Here is a 26037-nt window from a genome sequence, read left to right as displayed (position 1 = left end):
CTTTAAAAGAAGTCGATGAAATAAAACTTGCATTCCCTATCACTTGTATTATAACATAAATGACTATTTCATCTTATTTTAAGACCATTCATTACCAGGACCTAATGCAAGCCAAATTAATTTCCTCAAGATCTATTTTGGCCATTCCAGTTTTAAGCCGTGAGTATAATTTCAGTTAATTAAATTGCATATTTACAATTTTCTTCACAAAGGAAAAATAGCAAATAATCCATCTGTTTAATAGTAATAGCAAAACTTCACTGTAGTTTATACATTCTACACTGCATTTCCTGTAAGTGACTAAAATAACTACAAAGTTATTTTAAAATAATATTTATTTAAAATTTGTATCTACAAATTATATTTATGAGTGGAAAGTGATTTTCTTTACCATAGAGAGTTCTGTATAGATACTAGTTTAAACACATTAATAAATTAATCTTAACTTAATGTTGACTTGTTTTTCATTAAGTATGTGTTGTCTATTTCATACAACTTACTGTACAAAGCATGCTGAGATAATAGAAATTCATGAGATAACAGTTTGAAGAATAGTGATAATCTTATCAGTTTTAATATATTCAAATGTATTTATGTCTAAAGGGGCACATTTATAAGTATTAAAATAAGGTGAATAAAAATGAGGTGAGGAACAAGTAATTTTGAATAAAACTAATAAGAATGTTAAAACCTAGACTGCATTTTTCTTATTCTGCAAATTTAAAATTTAACCCATGGAAACATTTCTTTCTTCTTCTTTGATCTTAATTTTTTTTAAATTAAACTATGTCCTACATAGAGAAAAGTGCACATAAATGTACAGATCAATGAACTTTTACAAGCACCCAGTGTAACCAGGACTCACATAAGGAAAAAAATAGGTCATTATCAGCACATCAGAAGATCACCTTTCCTATTGATTTTTCCCTCAACATTTTATTAAAAAAATTTTCAAAGGTACAGGAAAGTTGAAAGAATTTTTTTTACTATGAATACCTGTTATTCAACATTTTAGTATACTTGCTTTATCATTATATCCATCTATCACCTCTCTATCCATTCTTTAATCTACCTAATTTAAAAAATGCATCTCAGGGTAGACTGGACATCATTATTTATCTCTCTAAGTACTTCAGTGTATAAATCATTAACTGTAGTTAAATATTTATGGTGTAATCTTTTGATGGAAAATTTACATGCAAGAAGATGGTCAAACCTTAAATGTGCATATGGAACATTACAGTAACTCCAGAAAGTTCCCTCGTGTCCCTTTTCAGGCAATCCTGGCCTCTGGAGCATTTCTTTAATTAATTAATTAATTAATTAGAGAGAGAAAGCATGTGCACACACATATGAGAGAGAGAGTGCGAGAGAGAAAGGGTGCTTGCACTTTCTTGCGCATGCAAGTGCCCGGAGGGGCAGAGGGAGAGGGAGAGAGAATGTTAAACAGGTTCCATGCCCAGCATAGAGCCCAATATGGGGCTCCATTTCACAACCCTGACATCATGACCTGAGTCAAAATCAAGAGTTAGATGCTTAACTGACTGAGCCATCCAGTTGTCCCTCTTTTATTTTAATCAATAAATTTATGTCAATATATTGAAGCTCAAAAATGTAAAAGAAATTCTATTAGAGGGGTGCCTGGGTGGGTCATTCTGTTAAGCTTATGACTCTTGGTTTTGGCTCCAGTTGTGATCTCAAGTGGTGAGCTCGAGCCCCTTGATGGCCTGTGCTCAGCATGGAGTGTGCTTGAGATTCTCTCCCTCTCTCTCTACTTGCTCACGTGCATGCTCTCTCTAAAATAAAACAAATAAATACAATCTAAAATAAAATAAATAGGGCGCCTGTGTGGCTCAGTGGGTTGAGGCCTCTGCCTTCAGCTTGGATCGTGGTCCCAGGGTCCTGGTATCGAGCCCCATGTTGGGCTCTCTGCTCGGTAAGGAGCCTGGTTCCCCCTCTCTCTCTGCCTGCCTCTCTGCCTACTTGTGATCTCTTTCTGTCAAATAAATAAATAATCTTTAAAAAAATAAAATATATACATACAGTCTTTAAGAAAAAGAAATTCTGTTAGAGGTAGTGAAAAAATTAAATGTTTTTCCACTTGTCCTTGGGTTTCTTGTTAGTAAAACAAAATAGCCTTTTTGCTTTTTACCCTCCAGGGTTCAGTGGAAGGTGATTCATTCTGTTTTGGAAGAAAGGAGAGATAATGTTGTTGTGATGGCAACTGGTAAGTTGTACATAAGCGATAACTTAGTCCTCTAAAATATAAAACTTAAAGGTTTTTAAATGTGTGATCTTTTATTACACTCTCAAAATATAAATACAAATGCAAATGGTATAAAATACAGAAGAGAGTAATCTGAGATTAGATGCTCAAATTTATGCAGAAATTAGCTCTTAGGAGGATAGCATGTTAGTAGGGACCGTTCATCTCACACGAGTACATTGTAGGAAGAAAGTACCAAGGCTTTATTTTTATTTTTATCAGTGTATTATTTTTATTTCCAGGATATGGAAAGAGTTTGTGCTTCCAGTACCCTGCTGTGTATTCAGGCAGGATAGGCCTTGTCATCTCTCCTCTTATTTCTTTGATGGAAGACCAAGTCCTCCAGCTTAAGTAAGTAATGTTTTCTTCCTCCCCGCTTCCTTCCTTCCATTTTTACGTCATCACTCACCCAATGTGGGGCTTGAGTTTATAACCCCAAGATGAAGAGCTGCAGGCTCTATCCACTCAGCCAGCCAGGTGCCCTGGTAATGTTTTCATTGCTACATTATCACCCTTTTTTTCTTTCATGAGGGAAACATGTGACCTATCATGTATGTTAAAATCTAGTTCCCAGTAACACATTTCTGTGAATGTTGCTCTGTCTTTTTTAGTGATAAATGACTCTTTGGTGGAAGAACTTATCTTCTTTCTTGAGTTCTTTATAGTCCAAGGCTACCAGATGGTCTCAATAAAAATTTTTGTAACCGCAAACTCTAAGCCAGTTTACATCCATATCTCAAAATTCTTTTCTCTTTTAGTTACCCTTGCTCTTTAGCTTGGTATAAAGTATATACATGGAAGTATAATTTTTAGTTACAGAAAAATTTTAAACCTCTTTAATGTGAGCTTGCAATTTTTCTGAAAAACCTGCCCTGACAACCTGCTTTCTTTTTCCTTTTTTTAAAAGATTTTATTTATTTGACAGAGCGAGAGAGAGAGTGCACGCGCGCACGCACAAGCAGGGGGAGGAGCAGAGGGAGAGGGAGAAACAGGTTCCCCACTGAGCAGGGAGCCCGAAGTGGGGCTCAATCCCAGGAACCTGGGACCATGACCTGAGCCAAAGGCAGACGCTTAACCAAGTGAGCCACCCAGGTGCCCCAACAACCTTCTTTCTAATACGGCCTTTGGAGGAATTTGTTTATCAAATTAATGAGGTACAAAAAGAGTGAGGATTACAAAGAAGAGGACTGTTCATTGTATTTCCTTAGTCCTTAACAATAAAGTTGATCTATGTAGTATGTACATGGCTCCAAGAATACTTGTTTTTCTTCTTATAGAATGTCCAACATTCCAGCTTGTTTTCTGGGATCAGCACAGTCAAAAAATGTTCTAGAAGATATTAAATCGTGAGTAATTTATATGGTTTCTGATGTATGTGAGAATTTTATACAAAATTGTATATAAAAATATATAATTTATTTAAAATTTTATATAAAAATTTTTATTTAATTTGTGGACAAAATGTTCATGATTTAAAAATATACTTTGTTTTTATAGTACATTTATAGAATTGTTCAATTTAAAAATCTTTCAAACTTAAATCTATTATTTTTAGTTCTTGGACTGTGAAGTTAGCATTGTCATATTGTTTTAAAATTTTGGTTTTGAACAAGAATTAGGAGAGTAGGTATCTCCTTTTACAGAGGAGCAAATTGAGGCCCAGAGAAAATAATTTGCTTAAAGTCATTCGATGAGTTAATGGCTGAGCGGGGACTGGATTCTAGATCTCTTGCCCCACCAGTCCTAAATGGCTTAATTCCTAATAAGAATGAAATTTCGAACATACACAAAAATTTGTGTGTATTTATATAGATTAACATGTATTTTGTTAGTAAACACACATATATACATGTATTTATTGTTTTGATAAATTCATACAAATATATCACCCAAACCCCTATCAGGGTATAGAGTATCACTCTCGCTCCAGAAGCTTGTACATGTCGCTTCCCAGTCTGTCCTTCTTTCTCCATTTTAAGGCAGATCACTGTCTTTTTTTCCTACCATACTTTTGCCTGTTTTAGAACTTCATATAAATGGAGTCATACAATATGAACTTTTCTGTAAGACTTCTTTCATTCAGCAAAAGGTTTTGAGAATATTTCATGTTGTATGTATCCATGGTTTTTAAAAAATATATCAGAGTGCTATGTCATTGTATGAAAATACGATAGTTTGTTTTTTTCATTTCCTTATCAGGAGATGCCTAAGCTGTTTGTAGTTTAGGGCTATTAATGATAAAGCTGCTATGAACATTCTTATAAGTTTTTTTGAATGTTTTCTTTCTCTTTCAACATCATAAATTACCTTTATTGAGGTATAATTGACATACAATAATTTTTACATACTTAATATATCTAATTTGATGAGTTTGGCATATAAACACCCACAAAACCATCATCACAGTCCAGATGATGCACGTATATCTGTCATCCTCAAAGTATGCTCATTCCTTTTGTAATCCATCCCCCTCTCTTTTTCCTACCTTCTTTACCCCACTCACCAGGTAACTATGAATCTGTTTTCTGTCCCTCTAGGTTAGCTTGCATTTCCTCAAATTGTACATAAACAGAATTAGTCCTATAATATGTGCTCTTGTTTTGTCTGGTGTAGATCACACAGCATAATTACTTTGAGATTCATCCATCTTGTTACATGTATCAATAGTTCGTTCCTTTTTTTTAATTGGTGAATACATTACTTCATATGGAGGCAGAGGCTTTAACCCACTGAGCACCCAGGTGCCTCTGTCCTTATAGTTATTATTACTATATTACACTGAAGAAACTGAGGCACACTAAAGTTAAGTACTTAGCTAAGATCACTTAGCTTATAAGAAGTTGAATTGAGACTCAAACCTTGGGCAGTTTGACATCAGAGCTTGTTATTTATACTGTTTTTTAATGTGAATTAGAATATTGAATAATTTCATGAGATTAAAAGCATATCTATTTTGTTCCTAATTCCTAATGAAAGCGCCATGCCTACCATGCAGTAGATGAAATATTTTGAAGTCTTTTTATAAGAGAAATTAATTTTCATTCTATTTTACTTTATGTTTTCACTTGGTAGAATGAAAAGGAGACTATATATTTTTAATGCCCTACTAACCTCTATTACAAACATTGTCTTAGTTAGGATTCTGTCTGCCCAGAACAGAAAAAAGTCAAGCTAGCTTAAGCAAATACTAAATTTTGTATTAAGGATATAGGAATGTCTCGTGGATCACAGTGAACACAAGTTATCTACCCCTTAGGAAGAGACTTGGAATTGGGTATCAAGAATACAATAAGGCTTTCTTTTATTTATAGCCTCTGTGTGTCTTCCTTATTCTTCTGAGGAAATGAGCATTTTCCACTTTTCTAGTCACAAGATGGAGAAGACCACTCTGCAGCAACTTTTTTCAAATATTACAGGTCTTGCCATTGGCAGGGACTGATTGGTTGTTTCTTGGTCAGACCCCCAAAATCTAGGACAGAGACTAATTGATTTGACATCGATACAGTTGCTAACCCTGTCCCAAGAAGATGTATTTAGGCAAGAGAACAAAATACACAGGAGAAACATGGGTGCTATGGGCTTAATCATGGGGAGGGAGTCAGTGGGAGGGTGATGGGTTGTAGTTCTCCAAGAAGGAGGGTGCTATGTGGGTGGTTTGCCAGCACATAAATGACTTACCCTAGACTTGATTGTTTAACTCAAACACTATAGTTTTGGGGCTAGACTGTTGGAAATTAGAACATAGCTTCTAATGTCACCTTAGTGCTGAGTACCCCCTGAGAGCCACTTTTCATTTTGCTTTGTTGAAGTAGTCAGAGGACTAATATGTGTTAATATATACATACATAGAACGTTTGTTTAGTTTTAAGTGGTGTAATGCATCATTTAAAAATTTGTCAGGTGTTACGGTTTTAAGTTGTAGTTCACTGGATGATTGTTTCCTTTAGTATAGTATATTTCCTTTCCTGTTTCTTTTTTGTTTGCTTATTTTTACAGAGGCAAATACCGCATTGTATACCTAACTCCAGAATTCTGTTCAGGTAACTTGAGCCTACTCCAGCAACTTCAGGCTAATATTGGTAAGTGGTACCATAGGATCTTTTTGTAAGTACTGACTTAATTCAGTTATCCTTTAAAGTTAAATATGTGGTTGGATATTGGATTTCACTTCTTTTAAAGTTGATTTCAGACAGTATTTCCTCCAGGAAGTCTCTGACTTTCCAACTTGATGTCTTTCCAGTTTTATTCCGTAGTACCTAAAAGTCCTTCTGCTGTAGAAATCAGGTTCCTGTATTATAAATTGCGTGTTTATATATCTCTTTTCTTTCACTGGACTATAAACTTTTTGAGGAAAAAAAATGCCCTAATGCAGTACCTGGCACATAGCAGGGATAGCAGGGATTTACATGTATTATTGAATAAATGTTGAATCTTAGGTTCTGTAAAATGATAATTTCTTTTTTCTGTATTCTGAATCTAAATTAAATCACAGTAGTGGTTCTCCACCATTGTTCGTGATAATCATTTTAACAACTTTAGAAAAATATAGTGTCCTCCAACCTTGAAAATTCTGATTCAACATGCCTGGGGTGGGCCCCTGGCACCTATAGTTTTTCATGAGTGAATCTGATATGTAGTTAGGGTTGGAAAACATACTACCTTTGATTATTTCCCACTATTGAGTATGGTTTTAAAAAGATAGTAAGTCAGAGCTTATTTCCTAGAAAATGTGAATACAGAATTAATCCATAGCTGGTTCCCTTTTTGTACTTCAAAAATTTTTGTCTTTTTTTTTCCTTCATGATGGCTAGACTAAGCTACCCACAAATTGCAGTCATAGGTACTGTTATTTGAAACATTCAGTTGAACCAACCAGTTTTAGTTTCCTAATATTATATGATCTCATTGTATAGTTATATATTACAATATTCTGGGTAGGTTAATTTTCAACATGGCAACATCTCATTTAATTGTTGCTTAGTAGCATATAACTCTAGGAATGCATTTAATAATTTTTGTAACAATAAAATGAAAACAAATTTGTTAATTTTTGGTATATATTAAATACGAACAAAAGAATCAGAGCAGAAGTTAACATTTGATTAAATAAATTATCAGTGATGTGTTATCAATTTCTTATCCCTTATTGGCATAATATATTTTTGTCTTTAATGGAAGACAAATTTGGTGTGTCTCTTATAAGATTGTATGAAGTTCGTAATGATATTTTACTTTGGATTAAGCCTAAATACCCTAGATATATGTATTTTATGGCTTTATATCAAAAGTTAGGATTTGTGTCCTTGGTAAGCTGGATATGTTTTGTTCCATTTTAATACTTGCTTTGTTTCAGGGGTGGGGTTAATTAATTGTTAGCTTAAGTATTTACTTAGATCCTTTGACAGCTAGTTCTAATTTCTATTTTTATTTTTTGTAATGGATTAAATTATGAACACTGCCATCATTAAGAATACTCTGCATGGGATGGATGAACATCCTTTTTTTGGGGGGTTGACTCTCAATGTTGAGCAAAAAGGGATAAATTCTTTTTGAAATATTTTTTTCTTCGGCTTTTATTTGTAGGAAGTTGTAAAATGCTTGCAAAAATGAAACTACTCAGAATACTATTTGTATGGTAGTCTGACATTTAGCTAATCAGATTTATGCTTTTTATGTTACATTATTTAAGTAATATGAGTATATAACAGAAGCAGCAAACATAATTTTATATGGAGACTCCTTAAAAGTAAAGACACTTATAATTGTCTTTTGACTTTAGAAATAAGGCTTGAGTGGCAGATATGCCAAAATGAAGTATGCATAGGACTTGGGCAGACACTTGGACTTGCAAATTTAAAGTAAAGTTAGCAAAAGCTCCATTTGATGCTAAGGGACAAAGTTCAGCTTCATTAAGAGGTAGGTAGTTAAACTTGTAATTTTTAGCAGGGTTTTAAAATAAAAGAGAAGCCATCATGTTTGTTTTAACCCAATTTAAAATTTGGGTCATTTAGTTTCTAAAGCCAAAATTAGTGGTAACATTGAATTTTTCCCAGCTATGCAGCAGCAGCCAGAGAATTTTGTTGCTAATCAGCCTGTATTCATATTTAGTAGGTTTATTTATTTATTTATTTTTGCTTTCTCTTTCATCTCTATTGTATTTTGTAATCTCAGTGAATTATAATTGTTTGTTTGCTTGTCTGTCTCCTCTTTTGGAATTCGGAGCTTCTCAAAGGTTATAGAGTACATCTTATTAATGTTTTCCTAGAGAGAAGTGTTTGGATCATAGTAGGCATTTAATGACTCTAATAATAATTGTTTGGTGTTTTGTTTTGTTTTTATTGAGTTGCCTTTTTTGCCAGGTCCTATCTTAGTATTTTATTTGTATTTGATACCTAAATTAATCTTTAGAGTGACTAAAAAATGTTAGGTACTACTATATTTACCTTTTATTTGTGGGAAACTGACACTTGGAAGCTTAAGTAACTTACTTAAGGTAATACAATGTTGGTGGTGGAGCCAGGTTGTCTGACTCTAGAGCACATATTCATCATCACCCCCCTAATGGCAGAAAGTCATTAATATTCAATTATCAAGTAATGATCATCTCCATTAATGGAAAAATTATTTTTGTCTCAAGTATTAATTTGATAATACAGGGCAAAAGTGCTACTGTCATTACTTTGGACATTTTAATGGACTGTTATACAATAAAGCCCTTTTCTGAAATGCATTACTATACACTATTGATTCTGTTTCAGTGTGGGTGTATGGTATGGGGGCAGAGTGGGGGGGGTTGATCGGGGAAGAAAGAATGAGTTCTGTTCCTTCTTACCTACTTGTACATACCGAGTTTTAGTTCTTACCATTTTACATTAGAAAATGCAGCTATCATCCTGTCTTCCAATACTGGCATTCCAGAGGAACTCTCGGTGGTCTGATATGTGATGGTCATGGACAGTGATGATGCACCTCATCTCAGTAGGAATGTACTCTTTAATCTCTTTTGGTAACTAATTCATGAGATAAAATTGAAAGTATTACCAAAGGGGAAAAAGAAAACCAGCTCTTCTTTTTTAAGGCATTGTCATTGCAAATGGTTCATGAGTGATCGTTTTGAGGGCATTGTAGTAGTAAGTAATTCATTTCTTTGAGGAATAATGATGAAAGCTGAAATCTAATAAATAATGTTGTTTGAATAATATATAAATGTTTCCTTTTATCCATACACCTTTACCCATATATCTCCCATCCTCTGTTCTCATGATGATTATTTTGGTGTTACCCGATGTCATTTACGCTTATATTTTTATATGAAGCATATACTTTGATTGGAATAATTTTTTCTCCTTTCTGTAGTATTTATATATTCTAAGTGGAGGTGATATTGATTTAGATGAATTTATGACTTTTTTTTGAACTTTATTTCCCCCATTTTTATGTTTTTCACTTTTGTAGGTATCACTCTTATTGCTGTGGATGAGGCTCACTGTATTTCTGAATGGGGACATGACTTTAGAATTTCATTCCGAACTTTGGGCTCCTTAAAGGCGATACTCCCATCAGTAAGTTTGTCAAGTGCAACGTCTTGAAATGATGTTCTTATCAAAGGAGAGTCCAGGATTGGGGAATTGCTAGAAGGCTGAAGACTTCTCTATGAAAAGGCAAATAGGTTGTGAAAGCAGGGGAAGGACTTTTTAAAAACTCTAATTTTGGCTTTCTTCTAAGGTTGGCATGTAATTTATTGAGGTATACTATAAAGCAGGGGTTGGAAAACCTTTTCTGAAAGAACCAGGTAATAAATATTTTAGGCTTTATAGGCCACGTATGGTCTCTGTCACATTTTTCTTTGTTTTTTTCTCACTACCTTTTAAAAATGTAAAACTGTTGTCTTGTGGGCAGTAACAAAACCGTCTATGGACCAACTTTGACCTGTAGAAGACAGACTCGACTTTAGAACCATGTTTAGATTCCATGCTTTCTCAGTTGAGCTCTTATGTGTGTGTCCTTTTACTCTTGGATGCTGTGAAAGCATGGTTACCTCTTCTTACATCATATTGAAAACATGAGAAATGAACTATTCCGGAGAGGTTTTAATAAAGCTTTTAGTACCAGAATTCTACTTTCTTCCCTAATCATAAAGAATAGCGGATTTCTACATGAGTATTCTACATGAATGGCATGTTTTATATGAGCACCTTATAAATTCACAATAATGGCAACCATTTTATTTTTTGAAAAACTATGGAGTCATAGGCAGTTTTAAAAAAAATAATGTACAGAGACTCTGTGTACCTTGTAGTTTCCCCAATGTACAATATCAAAACTAGGAATATGACATTGATATGGTCTTTATAGTTCTTTTATTTTTAAATTATAAGTTTATTTATTTATTTGAGAGAGAAAGAGGGGTCATGAGTGGGGGGATGAGAGAGGGAACGAATCCCAAACAGACTCCCTGCTGAGCATGGAGCCCTATGAGGGGCTTGATCCCTCAACCCTGAGATCACGACCTGAGCTGAAATCGAGAGCCAGATGCTTAACTGACTGGGCCATTCAGGCGCTCCTTCACAGATTACCCTTATTTTTTTGGTTTTATAAGTACGTGTGTTTGTGTTATCTATAGTTTTATCCCGTGTGTAGATTAGTGCAACTACCACTGCATTCAAGGTACAGAATTGCTCCATGAGCATCAGGTTCCTGGAGCTGCTGTCCTTTTCCAGACACGCCCACCTCTCCTTCCACCCTTCACCCTAACTTTTGGTGACCACTGATCTCCATCTTCATAATTTTATTTTGAGAATATTGTATAAATGGAATCATACAGTATGTCACTTTTTGGAATTGGCTTTTTTTCACTTAGCATAATTCCCTTGAGATCCATCCAAGTTGGAGTGTAAGTCAAGTTTGTTGCTTTGTATTGCTGCAGCTTGTTTAACCACAGCTTGTTTAACCATTTACTTGTTGAGGAACTTTTGTGTAGTTTCTACTTTGGGGCTATTATGAACAGGGCTGCTGTGATATTTGTGTACAACCCAAAGGTCCTTCAGTTGGTGAGACAATGTGACCATAAGTTTTAATTTCTCTAGGGTAGATGCCCAGGAATACAATTGCTGGTGCTATAGTTAGTGCATGTTTAATTTTTTAAGGAACTGCCAAACTATTTTGGCTATACCATTTTACATTCCTGCCAGCAATGTCTGAATGACTCCATTTCTCTTCATCCTTGCCAACATTTGATGTTACCAGTATTTTTTATGTTAGCCATTTTGATTAAGTGTGGAGTGTTATCCTGTTTTGTGTATATGTGTGTGTGTGTTTAAGATTTTATTTATTTATTCAAGAGAGAGCATGAGAAAAGGGAAGAGAAGAGGGACGGGGGTGTGGGGGAAGGAATCTCAAGCAGACTCTGTTGCATGAGGAGCCCGACACCTGAGCCGAAACCAAGAGTTGGATGCTCCACCGACTGAACCACCCAAGTGCCTATATCCTGTTTTTTTTTTATTTTTTTTAAAGATTTTATTTACGTATTTGAGAGAGACAGAGACAGATAGTGAGAGAGAGCACAAGTAGGGATGAGAGGGAGAAGCAGGCTCCCCACTGAGCAGGGAGCCCAACCTGCGGCTGGATCCCAGGACCCTGAGATGAAAACAGACGTTTAACATACTGAGCTACTCAGGTGCCCCTATCCTGTTGTTTTTACTTTGCATTTCTCTAATGTCTAATGATAACATCTTTTCATGTACTAATTACCTCTTTTGTGAAATGCCTGATCTAATCGGTATTTTTTTTTTAACTATTGAAAGTGTTTTATTATAACTATGAATCTTTAGTCAGATATGTGGTTTATATATATTTTCTTTCAATTTGTAGCTGCCTTTTCATTGTCTTTACAGTGTCTTTCGCATGGCAGAGATTTTTAATTTTATGAAGTCCAGTTTATCACTTGCAACTTTTGTTATGCTCTTCACCTAACTCTAGGTCCTGAAGATTTTCTTTTATGATTTTTCCCAAAATTTTAATAGTTTTATGTTTTACACTTAAGTCCAGGATTCATATTGAATAAATTTTGTTTAAGGTGTGAGGTTTATATTGAGGTTATTTATTTATTTATTTATTTATTTTGTCTATAATGTCCAGTTACTCCAAGCAATTCTTGCTTTTGACACTGCTAAAAATCACTTTGGTATATGTGGGTGAATCTGTTTCTGGGTTCTCTAATCTATTGTATTAGTTTTGAATGAATAAACAAGGTTGATTTATGTTTAGGTTTTCCTGTTAATAGTGAAGCTATCATTTCCTCTGAGTTCAAGATTTAACAGTAGTACGAGTAAACTAAGAAAAAGCATTCGAGATTGTTATTCTTTTGGTAAATTATCTAGTTCATTTCCATTGCATATTGATTATGCTTACAGGTAGCAAAATTGAGAGTTTGGTTTTTTTTTTTTTTTTTTTTTTTGGTAGCTCTTTTCATAGAGATGTGGTTAGAGCAGACTAAATAAAACAAACCAACACAAAAAACTTGAATGTACCTATTAACAAGTATATACTGAATCGAACTAGACTGAATTGAACACCAGTTATGGGACTGACCCTGTTCGATGCTTTCATTTTGGTTAAGCCTCACAAAAAGCCAGCAAGATTATTATCTCTGTTACCTTCACTAGGATAGCACATTATCTTGGTTCTCCTCCTTCCTTCCTGTCACTTCATTCTGAGATTCCTCTGCTTGTTTAATCTCATCTCCGCACTTTTAACATCAGGATGCCTGAAACTGAAGTCTTTTGACCTGTTCTCTTTCCTATCTGCACTTAAGCCCCTGGTCATTTCGTCTAACATATGGTTTGAATACCATCTATATGTCAACAACTCCCAAATTTATATCCCCACCCTCAGTCGATATCAGCAACGTATGAGTGATCCAGTTTCTCTGCCTCCTTGCTAGCATTTGGTAATACACACACACATACATACACACATAAATGTAACTGACTACTTGGCATCTTTCTACTTAAATGCTTAATAGGCAATTCAGACTTAACCTAGCTCTGTGGCTTTCTGATTTTCTCTCCATCCCAAATGTGCTCTTCCCTCAGTTTCCCCCATGTCATTTAATACAGATCATCCTTCTGATGTTCAGGCCAAATATGTTCAATTCTTCTCTTTTTCTTACACTCCATCCCACATTTAAACAGTGAGGAACTCTTTTGAGGACTTCAGATTATATACCGAATCTAATACTTTCTCTCTCGATCCCTGTCACTGCCCTGGCACAAGCCATCATGCCCTTGCGGGTGCGTTATTGAAGCAGCCTCCTCGTCGGTCTCCCTGTTCTCACTCTTGCCCTCCTTCAGTCTCAGTACAGCATCCAGAGTGATCCTTTTGGAATAATAAGCCAGATAGGTCATGTCTTCTGCTGAAAATCCTCTAGCAGTGACCATTTCACTCTAAATAATGACAGAAGCCATGACAAAGCTCTTATGTGATCTGGTCTTTGGTTTTGTCTTTGACTCCATTCTCTACTGCTTGTCTCCTCATTCGCTGGTTCTAGCCACACTGTTCTCCTTGACATTCTTCAGACACGGAGCATGCTCCTACAGTAGGCCTTTGTTCCCACTCTTCCGTCTCTCTGAATACTTATTTTTTAAATTTTTTAAAATTTTTTAAAAAAAATTTATTTATTTTTAAGAGAGAGAGAGAGAGTGTGTGTGTGTGAAAGAGCATAAGCAGGGGGGAGCAGCGGGCAAAGGGAGAAGCATGCTCTCCGTTGACCAGAGAGCCTGATGTGGGGCTCGATCCCAGGACCGTGGGATCATGACCTGAGCTGAAGGCAAAATCTTAACTGACTGAGCCACCCAGGCATTCTGAATACTTATTTTTTAAAAAGATTTATTTATTAGAGAGAGTGAGAGAGAGAGAGGGCGCATGCGCACGTGCCTGTGTGCAAGTCTGAGGGAAAGGCAGAGGGAGAAAATCTTCAAGCATATTCCCTGCTGAGTGTGGAGCCCAGTGACATGGAGCTCAGTCTCAGGACCCATGAGATCATGACCTGAGCTTGAAGCAAGAAGTTGGCCGCTTACCTAGCTGAGCCACCCAGGTGCCCTTCCCTGAATACTTTTCCCATGGGATGATCCCTTACTTCTCTCAAGTTTTTACTGAAGTATTACTTTTTCATTTATGCCTCTTGGGCCACCTTATTAAAAATTTCAAATTAATTTCCCCCTCCAACATTCGATATACCTCATATTCCTTTGTTATTTTTTAATAGCACTTATCACTGTTTAACTTACCATATCAAATTTTGTCTCTTGTCTGTGGGTCCCTACTAGAATGTTCTCTATGGGGGACAGGTTTTTGATGGTTTTGTTCATATAATCTAGAACAAGACCGGGCACATAATGGGAGCTCCGTAAGTACTTGGGTAAATGAATAAATGAATTCCGACGAGAAAGCAAAGAATCAGAGACGTCACTTTCCCAGCGGGGACTGATAGAGGTGGGCCATAGCTTCACACTGGAACACAGTGCTGGTATCTCAAGCAAGTGATGAGAAATAAGTATAAAACATAGTTTCTGCCCTGAAGTAGCTCATGGTGCAGTAAAGGAATTTAGATTCATACCTGTAAAGGTAGAAGCAAAAGTATCAAACAGTAAATGGTATGTGGAACACAGTATATGGTGTGTGAAACAGTACAAATAATAAAGAAAGGTTAATAGTACATGTAATAGAGAAACAAGATATTTGTATGGTGAAAGTCAGGAGGCTCAGTGTGCCTCAAGGACTGCTTTCCATTAATTTAGAATGGTTTTAAAGTAAGCTTTTGGAAAATAGGAAGATTGCTTTCTGTAATCCTTTCTGAGGCCTTTGATTCTAAGAGGATTGTGTTAGAGGAGTTTTAAATATTTTATGCAGCTCTTAAACACTTTTCAGTGGTGAATTAAATCTTTTATTATGTCTGGCTTTGAACTCTATTGGATCATTTTCATTTCTTGCAATGACTCAGTATAGCCCAGGGTGTTTGTCAAGCAATGGCTGAGAAAACCTTTTCCCCCTAGTGTTTTCATGGGTCCTGTTGATTAGCTAAGTGGTGAGAAATGCCACCTGGTGGTTGTAGGACTCTTATTTTCCTCACTGTTCTCAGTGCTTTTCTCCTCATTCCAGTTGCGATTACACTGGGACAACTGTTGCAGCTTCATACCATATGATTTCAGTAAGTTTAAAAATAGCAAAGAAATCACTAAACCACTTGGCATAAAGATTCGCATTTGGAGAGAATCAGACAAAGTGAGTTTCAGAAAGAGCAGCGATGCAGAAAGCTCTGTATCAGTCTTAAGATTCTGTAAAATTCTAGTAAAATGTACTGTGATATCCATGAGACATGTTGATTCTTTCCATTCCTCCCTCCCCAGTCCTTTCCCATAGATAGCATATGTAGACACTCCTTGAATAATGTGAATGCTAACTTCTTGAAATGAGTGAACGAATGAATGAAGCATGATATTATGTAGTACAGAGTTAGAATTAGCAACATGACCCAAATTTAGAAACAGATGGAACAGTTACAGTTCTCTGAATGTGTGGATGCTGCACCATTGAAGCCTGTGATTAAACCATTCCTAAATTTATAGTCACAAGGTTAATTTATGGTTTTTGCTTCTTTTAACAAAACTTGGTACTTGTTTCCAAAGAGACTGAATTTTCCTACTTAAAGAGTAAGAGTTTGATGAATTAAGAACTTGATGTAACTAAGTGATGCTATAAGTTTATTGTCCAAATCAGTTTGCTCTTGAAAGTTAGAGACTGCAAGGTGTCAGTATTTCTGCTGTGAGGACAGGATAAACTAGGAGTGTCCCTGGAAACCAGGATGTGTGATCATCTTTCTCCTAGCCGGCCTGTGCGTTATATCCAGGCTTCACTCTAGTTTATAAGTTTTAAACGTCATAAGGCACCACAGACTTATAAAAGATTCTCTTCATTTCTGAAGTGAATATAAATAACCATTGTTCCTTTAAGTTTAATATATGCCCTTACTTTATTCTGTTTTCTAGTTGTGGAAGCAGCATTCTTAACTGCAAACTTCCAGAATGTTGGGAGTGAAAGACTGCATTTATGTTGATTTTTCACTGCTTACAGGTCATGGACTTAGGGAGTTTCTAATGGTAAAGTGGGAGTTTTTAAGTTAAAAGAGAGTCTAACATCACGTAACCCTCTACATCTCATATTTTAGTGAAGAAAACTGAGGCTAAAAGGAGCCCTTGCCAAAGTCAGTGGCAAATCTGGGAGTGATGCCCATGCCTCTGGAATTCTTGTATAGAATTCTTTTCAGTGGTTGTGATAACAACATCAATAATAGTTAATGCTTTTTTAATTTAAAGATTTTATATATTTATTTGAGAAAGAGAGAGTGTACAAGTGGGGAGGGACAGGGAGAGGGAGAGAGAATCTGAAGTAGTGCATCTGGTGGGGGGCTTCATCTCACAACGCTGAGATCATGACCTGAGCCAAAACCAAGAGTCCCATGCTTAACTGACCGAGCCCCCCAGGTGCCCCAATAGTTGAAACTTTTCAAGTGCTTACGGTGTACCATGCGTCATGCTCAGCATGTTACACATTGTGTCATCATTCGGTCTTCGCCATGACTTTATGAGATTGCTGTAATCGTTATCACTTTACATATGAGGAAACCAAAGCTAAGAGTGAAATCACAAGCTCAAAATCTCACATCTACTTAGTGACAAAGGTGGGTTTTGAACTCAGGCATCTGACTTTAAGCCAGTTATTTTTCACTACCATGCTGCTATTTTGCCTGGTTTTTAAAAAGATTTTTATTTTCTATTAACATAAAATGTATTATTAGCCCCAGGGATACAGGTCTGTGAATCACCAGGTTTACACACTTTACAGCATTGCCTGATTTTTAAAATTAATTTCTTTAAAAGGTATCCTGTTTCATGTTTATTTTATTTTTGTAAGTACATTGCCTATCCACTCATACATTATAGTGCTTAGAAAAACAAGCCAAACCCTCTTGCTCTTTGTATCCTGAAAACCTTGGTTTTTCTCTGCATATGCAGTTAAACAAGGATGTTGTTAATGCATTTATTTATAAATTGTTTGAGTAAAGCACTTAGAGTGGTAAAAAAAATGTTTTTGTGAGGGTGAGTATGTGCATGTCCTAAGAGCTTCTAATGTTTAAACTTTCTATGTGTACGTATGTATATATATACCTGTGTGTATGTGTGTATATATATATATATGTGTGTGTGTGTGTGTGTGTGTGTGTGTATATATATATATATATATATATTTTAGATAAACCAACTTCTCTGTTAATTGGTCTCTTTATAAGTTGTTAGTTAGGCATTCTCTTAATTCAGAGAACAGTCTGATTGAAAGCCAGAAATCAATGAAGTTAATTTGGGAGTTTCATTTTTAAATAATGAAATTAAAATTTTTAAAATTTATTTAAATTGGGATGCCTGGCTGGCTCAGGCTTGGATGTCTGCCTTCGCTTGGGTCATGATCCCAGGGTTCTGAGATTGAGCCCTGCCTTCTGAGATTGAGCTCTGCTTGGCAGGGAGCCTGCTTCTTTCCCTCTCTCACTCCCCCTCTTGTGTTCCCTCTCTCACTGTGTCACTCTTTCTGTCATATAAATAAATAAAATCTTTAAAAAAAAATAGGTCCTGGGTTCTACCCCCACATAGGGCTCCTTGCTTAGTGGGAAGCCTGCTTCTCCCTCTCCCACTTCCCCTCTTGTGTTCACTCTCTCATTGTCTTTCTGTCAAGTAAATTAATAAAAAATCTTTTTAAAAAAATAAAATATTTAAATAATATTTAGTAATTTAAGTAAGTGCCCAGAATATGAAAGGACAGAATGCAAAAATGCCAATTACCTGGTCACATTGGTTCTGATACCTTTTTTTTCCATTTTAAAAAACCTACTGCAGGGGCGCCTGGGTGGCTCAGTGGGCTAAAGCCTCTGCCTTCGGCTTAGGTCAAGATCCCAGGGTCCTGGGATCAAGCCCCACATCGGGCTCGCCACTTGGCGGGGAGCCTGCTTTCCCCTCTCTCTCTCTCTGCCTGCCTCTGTGCCTACTTGCGATCCCTGTCTGTCAAATAAATAAATAAAATCTTTAAAAAAAAAAAAACCTACTGCAAACCTAACTTTTTTACATGAGCTTTGAGATAATTTTTAATTCAGTAAAGCCATATTGATTGTAAAACTAGTTTATAGTGTTAGCAAATTGTATCTTGTTTTCCAAATTGTATAATTGCTTTTTGTATAGTTGTACCTAAATTTTCACTTCCATGGAAGATAATTGCTTAGACTGATTTATGAGGTAGGTACAGGGCATCTGGAGAGCTATTTTATGAGGATGTCATTTACTTTACTTGTAATAGACCACAAAAAGTATTTTAAGAAAGTGTATTCTTGGACATAGAATAGCTAATGATTTAGGAACAACTTGAAGACTTAGTCCTTTTTTTTCTGAATATAAGATAATAACTTGGGGCACCTGGGTGGCTCAGTGGGTTAAGGCCTCTGCCTTCGGCTCAGGTCATGATCCCAGGGTCCTGGGATCGGGCCCCACATCGGGTTCTCTGCTCCACGGGGAGCCTACTTCCTCCTCTCTCTGTCTGCCTCTCTGCCTACTACTTGTGATTTCTGTCTGTCAAATAAATAAAATATTTTTTAAAAAAAGATAATAACTTAATTTATCATAATTCCCCATGATAATAGGAGCACAAATAATGAATCAAGTTTCATGGGAGGTATGTCATTATCTAGTTTAGAATTTCTGAATGATTACATATTCCTGTTTTTCCTAGTAACTGCCGTGTCTCCTGTTTTGGCTGCTAATTCAGTTAAGAAGTCTTTGCTAGACTGAAAATAGAACATGATTTGGTTGCTTAAGGAATCAGTTAATAATGGATGTTTTGTTATACATTCTTATGTATAGTATGCCATGATTAACTTAGTAAACTTGACAGAGGTTATCAGGTTATTAAGAGCTTTGCTTCTACATCTGAGAAGCCATAAACCGGTATCTTTAATACAGAAGACAAAAAAAGACTTAACTGCTTAGTATTGTTAGATTTTCAGTGAATGAAAAGGTTTATAATTTGAGAATTATAGATTAATAAAAAATAAGGCATACCATATCCCTCATTTATATCAGCACTATTACTAATGTAATAAATGTTAAAAATAAAAAATAGTGGAGAGTTAGATTGCTAATAAGTAGGTAGATTGTATTTAGAAATCTTATGGATTTAGTGTTTTATTTAAACTCTTTCTGATTTTTAAAAAGTAAGTGTATTCCAGGGTACATGGGTGGCTCAGCTGGTTAAGCATTTGACTCCAGCTTTTGGCCCAGATCATGATCTTAATGGCTAATAGATCAAACCCTGCCTTGGATCTGCGCTGGGCAAGGAGCCCGCTTGAAGGTCTCTCTCCCAGTGTCCCTCTGCCCAACCCCTTCTGGCGTGTTCGCTTTCTCTCTTTCTCAAAAAAAAAAAAAAAAAAAAAAAGTATTCCAAAGGTGAGAAACAAGTAAATAGGAAGTTTTCTTTTTCTTCTTTGAAAAAGAGTAATTTTAAAGTTGCATTTTAAACATTATTCCTCTTATAATTGTCATCCAGTCTGTTTGTAAGAAGGCAGTAGAAATGTTGGGAATTAATGAGCGTTCTACTTTTTAAAAAATCAGTTTCATTTCATTCAGGTTCCGATTGTTGCACTTACTGCCACTGCAAGTTCTTCAATCCGGGAAGACATTGTGCGCTGCTTAAACCTGAAGAATCCTCAGATTACCTGTACTGGTTTTGATCGACCAAACTTGTATTTAGAAGTTGGGCGAAAAACAGGAAACATCGTTCAGGATCTTGTCCAATTTCTTATCCGAAAGACAAAGTGAGGATGTCATGTCGATAAATTTTGGTTAACTATTTCCTTATTTTTTCTTTGTTTTATGATCGTATTTGTCTATTTATTTATTACTTCCTTCTAATGCATATTTAACATATTTCACATTTTGCTTAGCTTTGGTTCAAGTCAAGTGTGATGTTATATAATCAAGACAACAACTGAGAAAATAGCTTAATTTTGAAGGCAGAAAATAATTCTGGTATTTTGGTATTTCATGTTGCTTGAACAGGATGTACACCTTTTTTTTTTTTTAAAGTAAACTTTACGCCCAACATGGGGCTTGAGCTCACAATCTTGAGATCATATCCTACTTACTGAGCCAGCCAGGCATCCCTACACTCCTAATAATTGACAAGTATGGGGCGCCTGGGTGCTCAGTGGGTTTAAGCCTCTGCCTTCGGCTCGGCTCATGGTCCCAGGGTTCTGGGATCGAGCCCCTAGTCGGGCGCTCTGCTCAGCAGGGAGCCTGTGTCCTCTCTCTCTCTGCCTGCCTCTCTGCCTACTTGTGATCTCTGTCAAATAAATAAATAAAATCTTAAAAAAAAAAAACAGTTGGCAAGTGAACAGTAAAAACAACTGAGTCTTTTAACTGAATTTTCTTTAGCTCACTAATTATGTCACTAATTATATGACTAATTGAGTATTAGGGAATTTTAAAAGTCATCTTAATAATAAATATTTTTGAGCCCTTGTTATGTGCCAGGGACTATCCTAGGTGCTTTATATAAATGATCTGGTAATTCTTATAACTCTTAGTAAGCTACATACTATTTTCTTTATTTTATTTTATTTTATTTTATTCATTTATTTGAGAGAGAGAGAGAGAGAGTATGAGAGGAGAGAGGTCAGTGGGAGAAACAGACTCCCTGGCAAGCTGAGAGCCCAATGTGGGACTCGATCCCGGGACTCCAGGATCATGACCTGAGCCAAAGGCAGTTGCCCAACCAACTGAGCCACCCAGGTGCCCCCATACTATTTTCATTTTACTGAAGAAGAAGCTGTCTCTAGTACTTTTTCCTGTTTCTTTTGTTTGGACACCTTTTATATGTATACTAAGAAGCTTTCCTTTGTTTTATCTCCCTGATCTGTCTTGGTGAAAAGCTTATAACTGTCATTTTACGAAATGTGTTTTTAAATCAGAGTACATGAAAATAGGGTGCTTGGGTGGCTCAATTGGTTTAAGTGACTGCCTAAGACTCAGGGCATGGTCCTGGAGTCCCAGGATTGAGTCCCACATCAGGCTCCCTTCTCAGTGGGGAGAGTGCTTCTCCCTCTGACCCTCCCTAATCTTGTGTTCTCTCTCTCTCATTCCTCTTTCTCAAATAAGTAAATAAATAAAATCTTAAAAAAAAAAAATGAATACACGTGAATAATGTTTGACCTACCAGCACAAACACAAAACAAGTCTGGGTAAATAGTTTAAATAACATCAATAGTATTTTCCTGAAGGACTCCTGGGGTTCTTTAGGATGACTTTAAATGTAGGATCTTCTTTTGGCATAATTGTACTATATTCAGATTAAAACAAGAATGTAATGGTGGTGCCTGGCTGACTCTGACGGTAGAGCATGTGACTCTTGATCTTGGGATTTTGAGTTTGAGCCTCTCATCGGGTGTTAAGACTACTTAAAAACAAAATCTTAAAAAAATAAAAAATAAAACAAGAAAGTAATGGCTGTATTGAGTACTTGCACAGCTCTGGTGATCTCTCTGAAGTGAGTACTCATTGTACTTCACTTCCCTTTATCCTAATCTTTGATCCTTTTCCGTCCATATTATTTTCAATTTCTGTGACTTTCCCCTAATAATCTTCTCCTTTTTGAAACTGTTTACCTGACTTTTTTTCTGACTATATTGTCCTTTTATGTTTTCTTCTCACCATTTTTCATGTTAATTATACTAGTGGGGGTCTCTTAGCCTAGACTGTTACCATGTCCCTGACGAGACCTCCCTCCTCCTCAGTGTTCCTTGCATTCTAGACACAGTTGTCAGATTCATCATCTGAAAGCACAGCCCTGAGTCTTGGCATTCCTCTCTGGTGCCTCCCTCTTTCCTGTGGACTAACAGCAAGACTCCTTAGTCTAACATCCAAGACCATCTGAGATTTTTATATTTGTGACAGTGGTTTTTCTGAGATCAAAGCAAGAAAGATTTTGCACCCATTTTCAGTCCTCCAGGAGTTATGGTAGCACCAACCACTGCGAGTCAGAATGCTTCCCGTAGACTTTAGGCAAATAGAAATTTTCCCCTTAACAAGCAATAATTAGATGAAGGGTAGTTAAGACTTCAGAGTGTTGCCTTTTCTTTCTGTTTCTTCTCTTTATTTAATTTTGCCATTTTTTCCTTATTCATTGGGCCAACTTGTTTGTTAAATTCTGACCTTATTTGTTTTCTATACTCATGATACATTGAAATTGAATAGGCAAGCCTCTCTCATCCATCTAATTTGGTGGTTAGGTGAAGATAGATTTCTTTCCTTGCAGGAAATTGTTGGGAGGAAATAACAATGTTTAGTAAACCACTTGGTGAAGTAATGAATCCTTTTGTAATAGAGATAAAATTTTATTCCTCTGATTTCTGTACTAAGTTTAAATGTTTGTGTATTTTCTACTTTTTTTAAATGTAAAACTTGATACATGGTCTTAGTTTCAATTTGAACACTACAGAAACATGTCAGGTAAGAATACTTAGATCTTCTGGTTCTGTTCTTCATTTATCACTGTTCATAAATGATCACTATTTGGGCATTGAGCTTTATACCCTTCTTTTCTCTAACTGTGCTGTGCAGATATGCACTTCCAGTTTTTATTGTTAACTTTATGCAGGAGTAGTTACGGAGTAATTCCATATTTTAGACAGTATTTTCCTTTGATTTGAAGTGTCTTTGCTAAGATACAGGTTAAAATCTCTGGTTATGAGAGATAGATGTGTTTCCTCTTTCTCCCTTTAGTTCTATCAATTTTTGTTTCATGTGTTAAAGCTCTGTTAATTGGGGGCGCCTGGGTGGCTCATTGGGTTAAGGCCTCTGCCTTCGGCTCACGTCATGATCCCAGGGTCCTGGGATTGAGCCCTGCGTCAGGCTCTCTGCTCTTTGGGGAGCTTGCTTCTTCCTCTCTCTCTGCCTGCTTCTCTGACTACTTGTGATCTCTGTCTGTCCAATAAATAAATAAAATCTTTAAAAAAAAAAAAGCTCTGTTAATTGGTACAGACATATTTAGGATTTTTATATCTTCAGTACATGGAAACTTTTATCATTATTAAGAAAAAGCATTTTTGCTATCTTTCTGCATAATGTGATTTTTTAAAATTAGGGTCCTAATATGTAGGATATTACAATGTTCACATTTTAGCAAAAAATTTTTCTTCTTTGAGAAATGTTTTTAAAATGATGATAGTTTTGTGAGGGGTGCCGGGGCGGGCTCCATCAGTTTAAGCTCTGACTCTTGGTTTTAGCTGTGGTCATGGTCTCATGGGTTGTGGTGTCCAGCCCTCTGTCAGCCTCCGGGCTCAGCAGGGAGTCTGCTTAGGGATTCTCTCCCTCTGTCCCTCCCACCACTTGTGCTCTCTTTTTCTCTTGCTCAAATACATAAATCTTAAAAAAAAAAATGATAGTTTTGTGTATTAAAAAACTTTGTAATTTTTCTCTTTTATTTTACTGCTGGACATTTTGTTATGGAAGCCCATTTGGTCACTGTAAAAAATTGCTTTGAGTAGATGATTCAGTAAAACTTGTGGAGTCAAATTATTGCCTATTTTTTCCCCTCTGTTTAAGTTTTCAATGACTTTTGCCATAAGTCCTTCTTAAAGGTTTTTAGATACAGTAATTTTTTATTGCTTGCTTAATATGTCATAGTATGAATGTACATAATGATGAACATTTACTTTTCACTAATACAGTTCTGTTGTGAATATTTGTGTATATGTGTCTTTTGGCAGATATTTGTAAAATAAATTCCTAAAGTTGAAATTATATCAGAATATATGCATTAAAAATTAAAATTTTTCCCAAATCTAAAATAATACAGTTTTAATATTGGTTAAGTTGGCATAAATGAATATATTCATGTAAATGAATATATTGAGGTATTAAATAAATGTTCTTTGGAAACCAACCTTTGCATTTTTAATAAATAAGCACAGGATTCTAAAACAGACTTTCGAACAGATGTTGTCTGTAGTAGTCCCAAGTTTACTAGTAAATGCTTCTTTGAACTATAAAAATGATCTTTAATATTACAAAAAGTTACTGTTTTTCTAGTAAACATACATAGAAACTCAATTTTTTGATGATGAGAAAGAGTAAGACTATTCTCCTATGTAAATATTCACTTACCTTTCTTATGTAAATGAAGACTAATCCTTCATCTAGTGCTTTGCATTCTAAAAGTATGGAAATTGAATTTCCAGTAGCTTGTTAAGTTTTTATCAAGGTTTTTGCTTAAATAAACTTGTATCTGGTTTTAACTTTAATTTGAACAAAAGATGAGTCTAAGGTGTTTGGGATTTAATATAATCATTTCCACATTTGACTTTCCACATTTTTATGTAATTAAATGTATCATTGTTTTCTATATGTGTTCTTTTTATAGTGTTTTACTGAAAAGAAAATTAATTAAAATTTAACAAATGAAATTTAAAGTTTTAAAAAGAAAGGGGAAATTAAATAAGGTAATCTCAAACTGAGATTATTTATATATATATTTATATATTTATATGTTTTTATTCTTTTGTTTGTGTGTGTTTGTTTATTTGATTTTAGTACCACCTGGGAATTTGAGGGCCCAACTATCATCTATTGTCCTTCCAGAAAAATGACAGAACAAGTTACAGCTGAACTTAAGAAACTGAACTTAGCCTGTGGAACATACCATGCAGGCTTGAGTGTTAAATCAAGGAGAGAGGTTCATCATAGTTTCATGAGAGATGAAATTCAGGTATGAAGATCCATCATCATTACTCTCTATTCCCCATGGAAACCGATGTTTCTCTAATATTTATTTCCCATATCTTTAGCTTCTATCTTGTTTGTGTTGAGTGTAAAGAAGTTTCTTTCTGGGCGCCTGGGTGGCTCAGTGGGTTAAGCCACTGCCTTCGGCTCAGGTCATGATCTCAGGGTCCTGGGATTGAGTCCCACATCGGGTCTCTGCTCAGCAGGGAGTCTGCTTCCTCCTCTCTCTCTCTGCCTGCCTCTCTGCCTACTTGTGATTTCTCTCTGTCAAATAAATAAATAAAATCTTTAAAAAAAAAAAAGAAGAAGTTTCTTTCAAAGGGAATTAATGTATGATATGGTGACAGGTGAACAGACCATTGAAGGTGAGTACATAGAGCAGGCTGCACATAGTGCTTAGGTACATAGAGGAAGAAATGCTCGCTGTTAAGGTAGCTTCTGTTGTGATGATCCAACCAGGAAGAAGCAGTTTGAGCATAGAATCTGAACAAGTAAGTGGAAGTGTGTCGAGTATGTGAGGCCAGTGCGTGATAAGGGCAAAGGGCTTGGTTATGGAATTCCCAGGAAAGGGACTAGCATTTGCAAAGACACTGTGGTAGGAAAGTGCATACTGGGTTTAGGAAACTGGGAATAGTTTGAAATGGTTGGAGAGAAAGAGAGTATGGAATAGGATTGGTTCAAAGTACAGGTTGAAGAGGCAGGGAAGAACTGTTAGAGACTCACAGGAAAAAAGTTGAATGGGTTGGTTCGCCAGGTTATGGAGAAGGGCCTTAAAATTTGCAAAGAGGCAGGCTGGGATTGATGTAATGTACCTGTAGTTTTTCTAGACCACTGTAGCCTTAGAATTTTTAATTTAAATTTTCATTTAATTCTTTAATTCATTTTTATCTGATAGGTAAG

The 26037-nt window shown here is 35.8% G+C and overlaps 1 protein-coding gene across 10 annotated transcripts in view; it reads left to right on the top strand.

Moving 5' to 3' along the window:
- The window catches only part of WRN (WRN RecQ like helicase), a 144431-nt gene that overhangs the window by 60228 nt on the left and 58166 nt on the right, over positions 1-26037 (top strand). For all 10 annotated transcript variants that reach the window (XM_013059317.2, XM_013059315.2, XM_013059308.2 and 7 more), the window contains 8 exons: positions 84-159; positions 2160-2227; positions 2509-2617; positions 3544-3612; positions 6263-6345; positions 9722-9828; positions 19987-20174; positions 24949-25123. In XM_013059317.2, the coding sequence (XP_012914771.1) occupies positions 84-159; positions 2160-2227; positions 2509-2617; positions 3544-3612; positions 6263-6345; positions 9722-9828; positions 19987-20174; positions 24949-25123 (875 nt within the window). The remainder of the gene's footprint in view (positions 1-83; positions 160-2159; positions 2228-2508; positions 2618-3543; positions 3613-6262; positions 6346-9721; positions 9829-19986; positions 20175-24948; positions 25124-26037) is intronic.

This window comes from Mustela putorius, unplaced genomic scaffold, assembly GCF_011764305.1.
Source record: "Mustela putorius furo isolate JIRA1106 unplaced genomic scaffold, ASM1176430v1.1 tig00537255_pilon_pilon_pilon, whole genome shotgun sequence".
Lineage (NCBI taxonomy): Eukaryota > Metazoa > Chordata > Mammalia > Carnivora > Mustelidae > Mustela > Mustela putorius.
This window is presented reverse-complemented; position numbering and strand designations above follow the sequence as displayed.